The 16,887-nt window shown below is 39.9% G+C and overlaps 1 protein-coding gene across 2 annotated transcripts in view; it reads left to right on the top strand.

The window, feature by feature from the left end:
- Nucleotides 1-16,883, top strand: part of slc2a4rg (SLC2A4 regulator) — a 42,699-nt gene extending 25,816 nt beyond the window's left edge. The window contains exons 4-9 of one of the 2 annotated variants that reach the window (XM_030423208.1): nucleotides 448-686; nucleotides 4,109-4,209; nucleotides 6,193-6,466; nucleotides 7,530-7,670; nucleotides 9,672-9,799; nucleotides 10,956-16,883. In XM_030423208.1, the coding sequence (XP_030279068.1) occupies nucleotides 448-686; nucleotides 4,109-4,209; nucleotides 6,193-6,466; nucleotides 7,530-7,670; nucleotides 9,672-9,799; nucleotides 10,956-11,067 (995 nt within the window). In that variant the 3' untranslated portion in view covers nucleotides 11,068-16,883. The remainder of the gene's footprint in view (nucleotides 1-447; nucleotides 687-4,108; nucleotides 4,210-6,192; nucleotides 6,467-7,529; nucleotides 7,671-9,671; nucleotides 9,800-10,955) is intronic. The other variant, XM_030423209.1, reaches the window with a different exon arrangement.
- The last annotated feature ends 4 nt before the right edge of the window (nucleotides 16,884-16,887 follow it).

Below are 16,887 nucleotides of genomic sequence, written 5' to 3'. Positions count from 1 at the left end.
CCTGTGCGATTATGATTTTTTTATATATGAAGTATTATTAGATTGGTTGCCAATAGGCCAAAGTGCATAAAGAGGGCTGTGGGCCAAGACTTAGAGAAATGATATAGTACCTTGTACAGGAAATTAAAGCTGTGGTGGGTTTAATGGACATAGCTCAGTATAGCTAAATGGAAAAGGACAGTAAATTCTAGTATAAGATATGAAAGACACAAGAGTTTATGCATCAAACAGGCTATCGCGGTTTAGAGATTTTACATTTTCATTTCCATGACAGAGTTAGGATTTGGGTCAGGATTGTTTTGCATACTGCTATAACATGGTGTTCCCAGCATTGTTTGTATTTCAGGACTTTTAAAGTAATGAACACAAACACCCCTGTCATATCCTGTTTTAAGCCACGTCTTGCCATTAATTAGAAGTTAACTGAGTGAATTTTCTAACCCACAGTCCCAGAACCAGCCGGTAGGGTTTGGAAAGAGGTGCTGTCAGCCAGCTACAGCAGTTCAACCAGTGGCAACTGGAGCTGGGATGCCAGCGACCAGTCAGTGCCCTCTACACCGTCCCCACCTCTTTCCAACGACACCAACAAGAGCTTCTTGCTCTCGTCCCAGTGTGATGATGTCAGTGAGGATGTCACAGAGAGCACACACTTCATGTTTGAGGACCCCATACCTCGGAAGCGAAAGGTAAAGGTGGATGTTTATGTTCTGCTGCATCAGCACAATACAGGAGTTCAGACATTTAATGTCATATCCCATTCTGAAATATGTTCAGTTGTTTTTGTCTTTTATAGTAGATCACAAAGCAGTGTGATACTTGTTTCATATCAATAAGTGGGGTTGTATGAGATATTTATCCATAGTCACTGTTTCACCTCCAGTAAACTTCGAAATGGACTATTGTCAGTGTTGAAGCTTCAAAAAGTATTTTACCCCCTTAAAAAGGCCAAACTACAATAATCACTATCTGATATATAGAGAGTTAGGACTGGTAGAGCTCTTCCACTGTTGATCTGATTGGTTGAAGTTAGCTTGTGGTAGAAAGTTACATACAGATGGTTAATCCAATCACCTTCAAAGTATTTTTTAAAAGCACCCGTTCTTTTCCAAACAGTGTCTAGCGGCTCCTTTCCAGAGAGACTTGTGAAATAAACCTTTCTGAGAATCAAACCATCTGGTTTACAACATACACACTCTTTTGATCCCACAAATGTTATTAATAAACAATTGTAAGAAAAGACATGTAATGGAGGAAAGATCTTATACAATAAACGTTATTGTCTTAAATTATACAGTAAACTTCACTAAATATTTAATAATTCAAAATGATCCCAATTAATCTTTCTGCATTGTAATCACTACAAAAACAAGTTTTCACTTGTTGCATATTGGGGAACATAGATGCAGATATTGATATATGTGTGCTAGGCCAATATCAGCCTATAATATTGATATAACAGTCTTGCCCTACCTTTTATCTCTTTACCTTGTGTGACTGGGAGCCCAACCCTACCTTAAAAAAAGAGAAAAAATAAAGGTGAAAAGAATTGGCATCTCTAGATTTAAACCAACTGAACGCTGTCTACTTTCATCTTTATGCTTTGTTAGATTTTGTTTGATTCAATAAGCCACATTAGTTTTTTCGCTTTTGCATTTTGTCCAGTGTTGTTTTGGCTAAAGACTTGATTATGATTTCTGAACAGCATGAATGCTTTTATTGTGAAATATCCGCAGATGTGCAGATTAGGGAGGAGTTTATGGTTTGATGACACAGCACATTGAATGAGCAGATCAGACAACACATCTGTTTGTTATTCTGATTGTATTTTATACACATCTGATAAGACAAACAATGTGTCATGAAGATCATAAATTAAACTTAAGAAAATAAGCTGACAGCACAGTTTGGTCACACAGCAAATTTTTTGACACAGCCATGGTTTTGTGGTTATTACAGCCGCCCTGGATGCTGTCCAGTCCACTTTTAACTTATACCTAAAATTATTGCATGCTGAGTTACACTTCATGAGCACATTTGTAGAGAATCAGCTCTGATGTGCTTTTGTTATTTCTATAAAGTACTAGCAGGGAGAGACCGTTGAAAACCATTTGGTATATAGTATTCAGAAAATTTAAGCACCATGCACTTTAAAAGCCTCCGACATAAGGCCTGTCATTTTCTGCTTGTATCGAAGATCAATTACGTTCTCTCTTTTACCTCTCTCCCTCTCCTTGTTATTCTGCCATAGAAACAGTCCAGAACGTCAAAACATGTTCAATGTCAAGAAGCTTTGCATCCCATTTTCTGTCTTTCAGGGATAGAGGTGGGAAGGTTCAGGAAGAATGAAGCAGAGGGGACTGATGAGCAGCAGGAAGTAACAAAAGGTTCAGGGGAATGCGTAAAAACGAGGACAGTCAGACTCTGTGGGTGTAAAGGAGGAGAGGAGAAATGAATCTCAATATTTCCTCCAGCCATACAGTGACAGAGGAGAGCTCATATACTGTACAATATGTGGGAGTTTGCAATTCATCCTCCCTGGAGTGGAGCAGCAGTGAAGTCTATTGAGCTGCCGAATATATAAACCGTAAAGCCTGTAAGGACGATGCTGCCAGAGAGCCATGCCGTACCATAGATAAGCAGACAGGAAATTAAGTGTGATGATGCTGGGTGGAATATGGACACACAAGCTGTGTGGAAAAGCGGCTAAAATATGAGCTAACCTGCTGGCTAGCTTTGTGTTGTATATAGCTAAATCCGACCCCAGAGGTCTAAACCTTCTGTGGGCAGCTGCCCCTTTGATTGTAGGCTGTTTGAGTTTGTGCAGGCAGTGGGTTAAGAGGATTATTAAACATGGCAATCACCGGTCTCACTATAACAGTGTTAAGATGCAAGAAAAAAACGCTTAGGGAATAAAGTGATTTGTGATTGTTTGTGGGATTAAAGACTTTGCTGTGTCATTTTTAATAAGAGGGTTGTCTTAAACAGTACGGCGGGAACATGCGTTGAGCAGTTTAATGGCTTGTTGCTGTCATATTGAATTAAAGGGAATGAATGTCAATTAGGAATAGTTCAGTGGAAAAGTAGTCACAGGTAGTTAACATAGCCATTGATAAAAAATCTTCTCCACACTTGCTTATCTTGCTCAGTGTTCCCGGCTCTCCCTTATTTTCTTGCCCTTTTTTCTTCAGGGGATGTTGAAAGATAATGAGAGTACACACCCGCTGTCTTTCATTAGCAGTGATGCAGGCCCCTGCCTGCTCATGGGACAGCTGCCAGCCCCCGACATGCGAAAAGAGAAAATGGATTGAAATCGACACACCCACTCCATCTATCCATCTCCTCATAGTCTGCTTATGAACCAATGAGAGTTAACTTAGGTCTAATGTAGAATCAGATTGGAGAGATATTAACAAAAGCTCTTTTTGATGATCAGAGGTTAAGAAGAGGCCAGTGTGGGTGTTGCAGGTGTGCAATGGGGAAGTAGAAGTGCAACATGTATGTATATTTAGTATTTTGTGAGATAATATCAAACTGTTTCCGGTATGATGAATCATAATATTGCATTTATGCTGCTCATCAATCTGTGAGTGGACATGAAAGGACTGTGAGGTGTGTTGTGCCTGTCTTTATCTGTCTCTCTCCTTCTCTTTTGCGCTGTATGTGTCTGAACTTGTCACATATTGGGTTTCTATTTTTATAGGCTCGGTGCTCTAATAGCGCTCTAATGAGGTGTAGTGTTTGGCCCCTTGTAGAGTGGCACTCGATCTCCCACGAAGGCCTTTGTATTGAGGCTGCCGATGAAATCCACACAGAGGAACATGACAATGTATTGTGCATATAAATCTCTATTTCCCATCCAGACTACATTAAATCTTCTCACTAACATGGCTGACAGCTGGAGTTTTTCCATCACTGTGAAAAAGATTCACGAGCCATGGATGTTAAGTAAAGGTTTAAATAGATAAACCATAGGTAGACGTTCAGACATTCAGACAGCATAAAAGCTCAGGCATCAAAGATTATATTATCCTGTCACCCGTTGATACTGAAGCTTACAGGTTGTCCAAATCAGCCATTTTCTGACAGGTGGTGGTTTTATCTCTTTCAGAACTCCATGAAGGTGATGTTCAAGTGCTTGTGGAAGAACTGTGAAAAGGTCCTCAGCACCTCCTCAGGGATCCAGCGACACATCCGCACCGTCCACCTGGGGTGAGTTGCAAGTCAACACGAGAAAACCAAACATACACACAGACACACACAGTGCCCAACCATTCTCTCCAGGGCTTCCAGATCTGCAAAAAACTGTTAAAGAAACTGCTGATGAAAACAGAATATTTTAGGTTCCACTCCTCTCACATGCTGTTTGGTGGTGTGATGCACTCAGCCACAGTTATTGTCATAGCTGCACCACAACATACACACCCACACACACATGTACAGCCACCAGGCAATGTGATGATGTATGTGAGTCACAATGATGATCCTCATTGTAACACTAAAGGTTGTTTTTGTGTTTATATCCATATCCATATATATATATATATATATATATATATATATATATATATATATATATGTTTATCTATATATATATATAGATACACACATATGTATGTATTTGGTCAGAATCTGTTTAGTGAATGTGGATGCCTGTTTGATATTATAGAACTGCAGGCTTTGTTTTTCACTTCACAAAGACCTTCACTGTGTCGTGTCACTTCAGTAATCCTTTCTCTACAGCTTCAGGGTAGAAGTTGTAAGGTCTGTGCTTTAAGTAATGTGGTCGGACAAGAATAGTGACACACATCTGACTTGTCACAGCTTGGATGCCATCCAGCAACCTGTCTTTAAAGCTTCCTGAGCTCTTATATTACTGCATCTGAACATTGACTCATGCTTCTCTTGTCCAATTAAGATTTTATTTTTACTCTTAATATTTCTCAGTCCATACCAGCGAATACATTTGGATTGAATGGGATTGTATGGGAGAATTTAATGTTTATTTCATACTAAAAGCAGCGAGACAGAGAGAGTCCTACTTTTAGTTAAAGCATTAGTTTAAAGTCTGAAGGGTTTTGAGGAAGGGGGCTCACTAACTATCCTCACATTTATTGTCATTTCATCACCAGCCTGTTTGTTTTAGGCCATCTGCAGCACGCTGGGTTTTACTGCCCCCTGCTGCTTGGAAGAGGAACAACTTCCCTTTTCCTTCCTTCCTCATCCAACTTATTTTTTGATGACAGCTGTGCTTATATTTATGGATATCAGCAGTAGAATTTAAAGTAAAATGTATTTAAATGCTTTTACAATCTCGTCATTATCCTCTTCGTCTTTGCATTGTGTGTTTAGTTTAGTTTATTTAAGAGTTGACAGTGCAAATTAACAAAACGTGGCTATACACAAGTAACAATGATAAAATTAGTCAAAAGGCTACTTTTCATCTGTTGTTTCTATCTGTAGTGTTGAAAAAAGCGAAACTAAAAAGAACAAAACGTTAAAACCTGTAGTGACAAACATACAATACATATAGAATGACATTGCAAACAAGTACAACCGGTACATAGCAAGCATGTTTATTACTTACATGTATATGTATAAAGCATCCAGTTAAAATAAAAGAGCTCCATAGGTGTTTAGTTGTATGTTTACAGTAAATCATAAAAAATAATGAATATCTGCAAATTATGTTAACTGTGCTGAATTGTTGTTCACCTTTGGTAGAATTAAAGCTTTATTATTGGCTTTGGACAAAAGGAGAAAAAAATGCAAAAAAAACCTATTCAAAACCATTTTAAAACTAATATTTGAAACACCCAAAAATAATTTTTATACAACTGAAATTTTGTGAAATTGAGTACACATTATGCTCCTGTATTATTAGGTTTGCTTTTTATCACATATAAATGTTTTCCACCTAATTTCCAGCCAAATGGCTATATGTCACAGGTTACAGCCTTTGGACAAATGCAAAATTATAGGTAACAGACGGTAATGAAGAAAATCATCGTACTTGGATAGCATAAAGAATTTTCTGGCACCCAAATGAAAGGAAAAAAATGACTTAATAGAAAATACCTGTCAAATATATTGATAGAGAGATGCCCAATATTAATTTCAAAGCTGAAACTTAAATTATGTGGGTAGCTCTAATTTAGAGGGTTTCAGATGAGTGTAACTGTTTCTCTCCTGCAGCCGAAACAGCGACTCGGACTACAGCGATGGAGAGGAAGACTTTTACTACTCAGAGATCGAAGTGAACATGGACAGCCTTACAGAGGGTCTGTCCAGCCTCACGCCCACCTCCCCCACCACAGCCGGTCCTCCGCCCGTCTTCCCTCCGCCGCTCACCTGTGTCCCTCACTCTGAACACATCAGTATGAACGGTTCGCAGAGCCACGCCCCAACACTGCTCAGTCAGTCAGCTCCCTCCACACTCTGCCACATCCGCACTGACCATGCCTACCAGGTATTTCTCACACACACACACACACACACACACACATTACAAAATGTAATCTCTGACAAATTGATACGACCGCACACACAAAACACTGAGCAGCAGTCGGTTTGTTTGCAAGCTGCAGAGTTTCAGATCATATGGAATCTGCAGAGGCAGTGCGAAAAAGCTCTGAGGTCAGTTTGAATTACTTAACTCCTACATCAGTGTGGGAGTGTACTGTATATCAGGGAGTGAAAGGGAAAAAAAACTTTCTTGCAAGTATTAACATAAGGTCACATGAAGAATGAAGTCTGGATATTTTTTAAGTCAAAAAGTTTCTGCTATAAGATCTAATTATGCTTAAATTCCTGCTTGCAGCACTTAATTTGAACTGCTCTGTAGCAACTTTGGGTATCCATGCCTCCTCCTTCCTTCTACCCATCATCCCTCCTCCATCCTTTTCCCCTCGTATTTCTTCTCCATCTTCTTTTTTCTTCCACTCATTCTACAAATTCATGTGTATTCCCTACTTAAATGCCCTTGGATGTAAAAGTGAAAAAGCTGGGAGAACACATTTGGTCAAAGAGTAAATCTTTCAAAATATTCAATATTGAATTCAGTCCATGGCAGTGGTTCGAGGGCGTATTGAACCTTCAGTTGCCATTACAACTCAAAATGCACATAAAAATAGACTTATATTATGCATATGTAGTGAAACGACAATCACCACTTCTCAAGTTCTGTTGTCTCGGTATTGCATTATTCTCATTCTCTCTTATTCAGTCGTGCGATCGTCATCTCTCTGCTGTTCTTGATGCTTTCCTAAAAACTGCTATGTGCAAGATGCCTGCCAGCTCACATTTTGTGTTTATGTAAAATACACAGTTTTTGTGGTAGGCAGTTGTAGCTCAATGAGAGTTGATATGAAGGCACAATTCAGATGAAGTTTTGGAGAAATGCTTTTCCTACTCCTTATATAATCTTATTTTTCTGTATTCTCCCCTGCTCTGTTTTTCTATCTGCACTTTCCCCTCCTCTTCCTCCTCTCTGTCCTCTCCTTGCTATGGCGGGGTGGTTGTTCATGTTCCAGGCCACTGCTCCAGTGAGCATCCCAGTGGGTCCTGAGCTGGCTGGGTTAGGCAGTGGTAGAGGAACCGGGCCTGGAATTGGGACTGAGAATGGCATCAGTGTGTCGTGGCAGTCCCCTCCTGTCATTTTCAAAGGCGTCCCGGTGAGTGAGGCTCTGTCTCACGCCTTTTTATCTCAATCTGAACTCCTCTCCTGCTGTTTCCACTTATCGCCCTTCATGTAGTAGCATTTTGTAGCTATTTTTTCGCCCTCCCCGCCTCTTTAAATCATCCTCTTAAGGCTTTCTTTGTGTAGCAACATTCATCCAAATAAGCTATTAAAAATGTGGAACATATAATCAAGATAAGGACTCAAAATCAAATGGGCATCCAGGTGCAAACATTATAATCTTTGTCTCTGCCTCATTTATGTAAGATTAGGCAAACTGAATAGTAATAAAAAATGTACTAAAACATTAGGAAAGTGTGACAACAATACAGGTCGTAGCTTTCAGATGTTCTCTCCTATATTCTCAAGGCCACCGGTAGGCTTTTTCAAAGGCTGCGGCCATAATGGCTGAATGTGACAGCACCATGAATCAGAGTGTTGGGTCATGGGGCAGCCAGGAGACAGTCAAAGGACCTGAGGGATCTAGGGGGTACATATTGTATCTTAAAAGCACATCAGACATCCTCAGGCGCAGAACTGTTTAAAGATTTACAAACCAATAAAAGGACCTTAAAATCAATAATAAAACTGACTGGCAACCACTGGAGCCAGGGACAAAAGAAAATGCATGTAATGTGAACTTTCCCTGTTATAGATAATAATGTACAGATTAATTTTGTATGAACTGATCTGTGGCTTTTTTTTTTCTTTTTTGGGGGAGGTTGGCAGACCAGATAAGATAGCTCACAGATAGTGCAGCAAGCTTTGACAACTTTGGTCTTAAATGTGAACAATGCTTGTCTTGGAATAGATTTTAAGTGGTAAAAACAGTCCTGTATATGTGTAAAAATTAAGATTAGAGCTCAGGATGACTCACAAAACTTATTTGGATGCCATCTATGTTATAACTTATGACTGTCGCCTGATGTCATGTGAAGCTTACAGAAGTTACACAATACCGCTAAAGATGTATTTATGGCTTGCATTGATCAAAGGCAATCGAGATTTATCTGCCTAAAGAACAGGATGTAAAGCTGCAGTGAGATTGATGACAGACAAACAGCATTGATACTCAACTCGTTCACCACTGTCGTCTAGCTACCTCTGTGCTGTCAACCCCTCTGGTCCTGTTTTAATCGCTTAACAACAAATGCAAAGCAGTATTATAGGGTGCACAGACTGTGCGGGCGTCTTCTACTCTACCTGTATTTCTTTCTATTTTTGTTTATGTATGTAAAGCAGTGCAAAGTGCAAAATGAAGTGGGGGGGGGGGAGTTGACGTGGGGATTAATCAACATATGTGTCTTGCTGCCTTCAGATTACTTAAGAAATGTAATGAACTGAACTGAAAGAGAAGCTTTTCATCAGTGTAAAGAAGCTCCAGGCAGCAAGATACCAGAAGAATGAGTCATTACTTACTTGATGAATGCAGACTAATTTACACACTTTCGTTTCCTTGATGCCAATTTCAACACATAAGCTAGTTTATTGATTAAAACTGATTTATTCTCAAAGTTCTTTGGTTGTTGACAAATGTGCCAGTGTGGCATCATTGATGAACTTCCAAGTGACATTTCCCACCAAAATACAAAAACTCACCTTGTGCTGCCTCATTTGAATGGACCCTCTCTTTTTGTGTATGCCTCTTCGTACACCCCTGGCCCATACACTGGGCACCACAGTAGCAACAAAACAGGCAAAATGTTGGTCAGAGCCATAATGACTGTGATGAGCATTATATGAAAAATTCATTGCTCACCACAGAAAGGCTTGGTGGTGGGTGCAGGAGCAATGAGAGAATGTATGATGAAGGAGGAAAAGCATCTGCACACGACTTGGTTGTACTATTGTAACCTTTTGTACTTTATTCTGACAGTGACAGAAACATTGGTGCGTCTTTCTGTATATCTGTCATCATCCTATGTAATAGAGCTAGGCTAAACTGGACCAGTGTTGAACTGAAGACTGCACTTATGATGTCTTTCCACTCTTGCAGGGGCCTGTGACTCATGTCCGGACAGTTAGCATTGGCGAGAAGCGGCAGCCGGCAGCAAGCACACACACCACTGTTAACAAGAACCATGCTTTAATAACACCAGCCCCTAAAGCGACACCCGGAACCAGGTATGCAGCAGAGTGCATGTGACTGTGTGAGTCAGGGGGGGTTTAGATCATTCTGCTAGTTTTGCTTCAGTTATCTGTAGTGATTTACAATTATGGAACAACGAGTTAAAGATAAAAACATTTCATCATCCTTTATTCTTCTATCTTCCTTTGTCCTCCATATCACAGTTGCTTCAAATGAGCTGCATCACTTTGTGACTATGGTGGTAGTTTGAGTGCAAATGCAAACTAGAAACATGCAGTGAATTGTAAGTGGCTGTAACAGATGCTTTATCAAAGTTATTTTCTAGCCTGAAATCCTAAATATTTACTGGATTCAGCTTCTCCAGCTTCTCGAATGTGGTTCTTTTCTTGGTCCACCCATTTTACACATTAATGTGTGTTAACAGACTGCATATGTGAAAAAGCATAGCTTTTGTGGCTCCAGATGAAGCTGCATGATCTGAGAATAGCCTCCAGTGATGTCACTCAGTGGCTGCGTTGCATTGGGGGTAATGTATGCACTAGGTTTTGATAAGGAAGAAGAATGCATGGAATAAAAAAAGGTGGAATAACGCTTTGCTGTATCGATTTTCAATTCCATAATGAGTTTAACATTGATGTAGGAGTGCAATATTAGACCAGTGGACTATTTTTCATATTGTAGTGCCTAAATTACCCACAGTGCAACTCAGCTACTTGAAGCAATTCATTAGATTGCATGCAACTTTCTTTGGTGTCACAAAATTATTTTGATGATGCCGTAGTACTTCTCCAGACTTGTAAACACACTTTAATGTGTAAAATTGACAGAACTGCCCTTTAATAGCAGGAATTAGCCACTCTTGGGACACTGCACTGCCAAAATGGCGCTAAATCCTATTATATTAGATCTATGATATCAGGTCACATAAAAATTACGAAACAATTCAAATTTAGTTCCATCAAATTATCGACTTCCTCACAGTTGGCTTCCCTTTTTTAAATTCAGTGTATCCCTTGACTTTCAAAGGAAAGACGTGTGATTTATGTGTATGTGCGCCTGACCCTGCCCCTACATGTGCACGTTTATATATGCCTTCAAGTGCACTGCACATGTATGTGTGTTTTTATGCCCGCGTGGGCGTCTGGATGTCTGTGTCCGTGTCCTTATGCTGTCACATCTGCTGTTACCAAGGAAACCCCGTGGGGAGGCGAAGAAGTGCCGCAAGGTGTACGGCATGGAGAAGAGAGACATGTGGTGCACAGCCTGTCGTTGGAAAAAAGCCTGTCAGAGATTCACCGACTAATCCGGTCCCCTTCCCTCATCCGCAAGATGAGCTCTTCCTGAGCTCAGAGCAACAGCTGGATGGACTCGTCCACCAGAGGAGACAGGGGAAGATTTCTTCACAGCGGAGCTCTCGGTGCTGCTTCCTTCAGCCCAACATAGGGATTGCCTTCTCTGTTTTACGTTTTCCAAGTACAAAGAAAAAAAAAACTGGTGGGTAAAAACAATCCAAAAAAAAATCAGCAAGAAAAAAGAACTTTGCGCAGGTTTTAAGACTTTTTTTCTAAGACTGAAACGTTTTCACTGCTTTGATGAATGACGAAAAGCGAAACATTTTGAATTGGATTCTGAACCTTCTGATTTGATCTTTTGTTTTTCCACTCTACATTTTTCAAGGCCTCAACTCAAGACTACAGATAAGCTTTTTGGTATACTCTGTTGTTCATTATAGGATCATCATCTACTGTTTATTGGGTGGATCATGACTCTTCTTGGAAGTTCAAGGGTTAACACCAGATTTGCTTGGTAAGACCTCTGTAGCATATCCGTTTTTGTCACTGTTCAAGGAAGTTCAAACCTACCAAAGGCAAAAAAAAAAAGAAAAAAAAGAGCCCGTTCACTTAATCCTGAATCTAGCATCACCGTCCCCTGCAGCCTTACTGGATATCGACTGTATGTTTAAATGCATATTGTTCAGTATCTACTTCCTGTTCATTAATCAAATTCAGCACAACCAGCTATACTTCTTGTACTTTTGCAAAGATGCACACACCATCACAAAAAGTGGTACAAAAAAAGTTTCCCCTTGACTTTCCAAAATGTTTTTGAGAGATGTACACAACATATGTAATGTATTTCTCTCTCTTCTTCTCTATACTTAGTACCCTTAGTAATATGCACCTTGAAGAAATTAGTTGTCTTTTAGAGTATCACTGTAACAACAGCGTTTGTCTGAGAGAGTGGATATCTCTTCTTTATATAGAGTTTATATTCAGCAATGACTTGCTGAAGCAACTAGCAGTTGCACTGTGCAATCAGCAGAATTTCTTGCTTTGTGGTTGTCATTGTTATTATGGTGAGTCGCGGCAGAAAGGCTCATTTTCTTCCTGTTTTTTTTTCCTCTCAAAGTTTCTGACAGTTTTAAGTTAAGAATGAACCCAATCTTTAGTCTTTTTGAATAACTATCATTAACCAGCATTACAACATTTGTAGATATCAGACCTAATTTCACAGGAACCAAGCACTTTTTCCTAGGTTTCTAGGTTTTTAGTTGATGTGTTTTAGTCCTCGCCAGAATGATCTCTCCCTTTGGTCTAACATTTGAGAATGAAAGTGAGAATCAAATCAAGTCACTTCAGACCAGCGCTGTTTGAAAGTGTTTAACCAAAGTGCTAGTTTTTCAACAATATTAGTGAACCAAGGAAATGCACCCATTGATTTAATAATGGCTTATAATTTCTAATAATTTTCCTAAAATTACAAAAAGGAATAGAAAATACAAAGACATTTGTAACCTGATTGCTCTTTATTAGAAATAGTTTAAGAAAAGAAAATCTCCTGCAAAACAGTGTTCCTGTGTTCCTGCAAAAGACAAGTTCCAACCTAAAGCCTTATTCAGACAGGACTGGTATTACCCGTGGACTGCTAGGGGTCATGTGATGATGTTCACGTGCAAATCGGCTAAAACTGCTGTTTGTGGTTGTCAGACAACTGGAAAATCATGAAATTTGAGCGTGGCTCATAATATGTTTAACGGCAGCCGACAGCTGTGCTGTGAGATCGGCTGTATTGATGTCTAAAAGTGATGACAGAGTAGGTCAGGAGCATCCACAACATCTGTTCCTTGATCTAAATCAGCTACAAATGTTTATCTATTCTTGTAACACATGCAGAAAGTGGGCAGATCAACTGAAAACTGTATCAATAATGTGACTGCTGAAGAACAGACGCTCCGCTTATGAAACAATGTTACATGGAGGCTTGTCATCATATCCTGGAGATAATGTCTGTAAACACAAGTGAAGTACAGACTGCGCTTATTCCTGTGCAAATGTGCTACACGAAGCACAAACATGAGGTGGTAATTTCTAAATCACACAAGGTCCCCTGGTAATACTAGTCCTGTGCAAATAGGGCTTAAAGCTGTGCACCTGCAGGCTGAAGTGTATTTGTAATTGGCTTCATGACATGGATGGACAACTTAATGATGATGTCTTATCGTTGACATAATTCCGATTAGATGACAGAACTAGTCAGAACATTTAAAAGTAATTCCTGCATTCAGAGATTTCCTAGAAGAGTTAAACTTCTTTTCTTTTTTTTTAAGTTTAAAGTAATATGTTGTAAACACTAGTCAATTCATTTAATTATATAGCCCCAAATCCCAAATGTTGCCTTAAAAGGCATCTGTAAATGTGACACCCTCTACACTAGGGGCCTCGATTTAGATCAAGAAAAAAACTCATGTTAAACAAAAACAAACAAAAAAAGGTTTTTCTGATCTGCTCTCAGAGGCAGAGTCATGGCAGTAGATGTTTTCTTTAGAACAGATTCACTTGTGTATGCTTCCTTAGCAGTTTTTTGAATGTAGAGTCTGCTGTGTGTCCTCCGCTCTCTAAGCGCTCCTGACACTGACCTGACCTGATCACCATGGCAGCGTATGATAAACACACACACACACAAACACACAAACACACACACACAGTGCCTTTTCTCTCCTGTATGAGCAGACAGTATGACTTCAGACCTCTGCCGCCACAGGGTCACTCGTGCCGTCTGCTGCCGGCTGATACCATGTAAAAGGCGACCAGTTCTCACTTCTTAAGGAAAGCTCGGAGGCTTGACTGTTAATTGGTGTGCAAAAAAACACATTATAGTCATGACAGAATTTAATATCTCAATCAGTTCCCGTTACAAACTACCATTTTGTTTTGAAAATGAATGATCCTGCCTGTAAGTTGTTAAGACATCCCAGATAAGCTAGGCCTCCGTCTCTCTCTCTCAGCTCTTGAGAGCGTTCTGTGGGCCTCCTCCGGTCAGAAACGTCACAAAGTGCCAATGAAAAGAACATAAAAAAAGGAAACTGACCTAGTGAAATTGCACTACGCTGCACTGCGCAAAGACATGTTTTTATACATGGGTATTTTATACACACACATTTTGAAGTGAGGAATTTTTGATGGGGGTGGGAGGGATGTCGTCACTGCCGGATTGGAATGAATGGGGTGTCAGGGACAGGGGTTCTGTACCTCTGGTTGTCCCCCATTCTTCGTTAGTGATCTTGACAGTTAATGTCTTGCTCTCTGTGTCAGATTTATTGTGCTAAACATAGTAGTGCTGGCCATTTTTTTAAAGTGTGGTACTGCAAAGTACAGTGTGGTACATAGGCAGTCACTTGGAGGGTTGCCAAGGGCTGAAAGCAGCACCTGCCTTGTCTCAGTGATGGGAAAACATCGGTCTCAGTCAGTGGCTAAACATTATGGTCTTAATAATGGGCGCTTTTACAGTTTTTTATTGCCTTGAGGGTTTTTTCTCACAATACTCACACTTTTTTTATCTCTAAATTTCATCTTTGTGCTTCCTTTACTTCTATAAAAACAAGTTCCTGCTTATTTACATTTTGCTGAGCTGAGGTAGAGACTGTGTAGATTCTGTTGTTAGTGCTGGATACCACTTTTAGTTTGGTCGAGTGTCAAATGCAACCCATCAGGTCTCTATCCATCAGTGTAAAGCGCTGTCCACCAGCAGGGTTAGGGGGCCGATGCTTTTGCCGGCAGTGAATCAGACTTTTAGCGTTCGCTAAGTGCTAATGTTTGCCGGCCACTGTTCTAACTTTTCTCGAGTTGCACTAAACTGGCCCGTGATGAATACGGCCCAAGAGCTCGACTAGGGCCGGAAAGAACTGTGGGAACAAAGTTGGTCTCGCGAACAGATCTCACACCAGAGAACTTCCTTGGTGAACTAGATCAAGAGCTACAAGTGTCACCTAGAATCATGGGAGATGGAGGTTGAAGTTGACTGTTAATGGGTGTGATTTGCAGACACAAGACACGCAGTGACGATGCGGATGGATTCGCAGTTTCAGGGCTTTCTTGTACATATGCAACATAAAGAGAACCGTGAGGCTTTTTTTTTCATATATTGTTGTCGTTTTTCTTTGTTGTTATATCTTGTTATATGAAAAGTAAACTTTTTTTTTTACATTATAGTTGCTTGGAATATTTTCTTTCATTTTTTTTAAGTCAATTGAGAAGCTATAGTGAACATAACACATAAAGATACAATGTATATTGTAGCTTAGAGACAAAGGGGAGAAAAACAAAACATGTTGAATGTAAAAACCTACAAAAGTCTTTTTTGTTGTTGTTATATTTGCTGGCTAGTTTGTATTGCCTGTAGTGAACCTGTTGCACGTCCTGATTTCGGTATCCAAATCTCTTAACACCCACATACAGCTGTCGCCACACTGCTAAATCATATCAGATAACAAAACCATGCAGTATTGCTTTACTATCTCACTTTGTGCAATGAGATGCTTTATAATGGAACAAGAACTAACTTGAGCTTTTGGTGACACCTGAGCTTTCTCGCTCGCACCGTTGCTGTCGTCTTTTGTCTTTCTCCCTGCCAAATAGTCTTTTTTTTTGGTTTTCAGAACATGTGTGGATGTTGTTTGTGGTCGTGACGTCAAGTTGTTGTTAGGCAGGATAACCTTTGACCTTTTTTGTCATGATGATGAATTTAAAACGTTGTGGGAATCTTTATCCTGCCCCGCACATTCCAACAGACAGCGCGCTTTTTTAGTGTCTTCCACTTGTGTCCTAATAGACATATCCTTCCCATTTCCTTCTCACTACAGTGATCACCTTTCGATTTTCCTGTTCTTGTGCTATCCAGCTTTACTGTGGTCCCACCCAAGCCTTTACCCAGTATATTAAGCTAAACTAAAACCCTTGAAATGTGCATAAAAAAAAGCCTTCATTTATTTTTCCACATATGTCAAAGTGTATGTGCTGCGTTTTTTCTTGAATGTCAGTTTTCATTTGTGTGTAAACCAGCAGCAGCAAAGCCAATAGATCTCCTTCCAAATCAAATGTAATGTAATGCATTGCAATGGCAGCTCCACTCAATTCTCCGCTTCTTCTACTGTGTTCTCTTATTGTTTGTCCAGGCTTTTTACCCTGCGTCTGTCAGAATCTCTCATTTGATGACCTTTTTTTTCTCCTATTGTGTTTTTACCGAGCCTTACACTGGCTGGTGTGAAAACTAACTTTTGCTTTTTTTTTTTTTTTCATCATTGATTGATTGATTGATTGATTGATTGATTGTCCGTTTGAGTTTGAGGTTGTTTTGCATGTCTAGCATCGCTCTTTATTTTTTCCCTGTTCCTTTTATGTTGTTAGGAGAAATAACACTGAAGGGTTTTATGTGTTAGATTTCCCCTTTCAGTAACTGATAACCCAAGGCTGATGTAGTTTGTTTTCCTCTAAATGTAAAAAAAGAAATGCTCATTGCAGCCTGACACACACACACACACACACACACACACGCGCGTGCACACACAGCTTAAAGCATTTTGAAGGAAACGTGACGTCAGCCTCGGGTCTTCACTGGAGGGCAAGATTTTCTCCTGTGTGTGGGCTCGGCCTCTGGTCTTCATCAGCAGGCCCACGCACACGGAGGAAGCACTTTCTGAGGAGTGGTGCACTCAAGGAGTATTTGTGTGAATGTCAAGCCTATGACTAGTGCTTGAAAAGATGGATGACCATGTATGATGCTGATAATGTGATCTATGTGATGTAATGTGATGGAAAGAAAATAAACCTGAATGGAAGAAGCCTGG

This window comes from Sparus aurata, chromosome 7 (genome assembly GCF_900880675.1).
Source record: "Sparus aurata chromosome 7, fSpaAur1.1, whole genome shotgun sequence".
Classification (NCBI taxonomy): Eukaryota; Metazoa; Chordata; class Actinopteri; order Spariformes; family Sparidae; genus Sparus; species Sparus aurata.
This window is presented reverse-complemented; position numbering and strand designations above follow the sequence as displayed.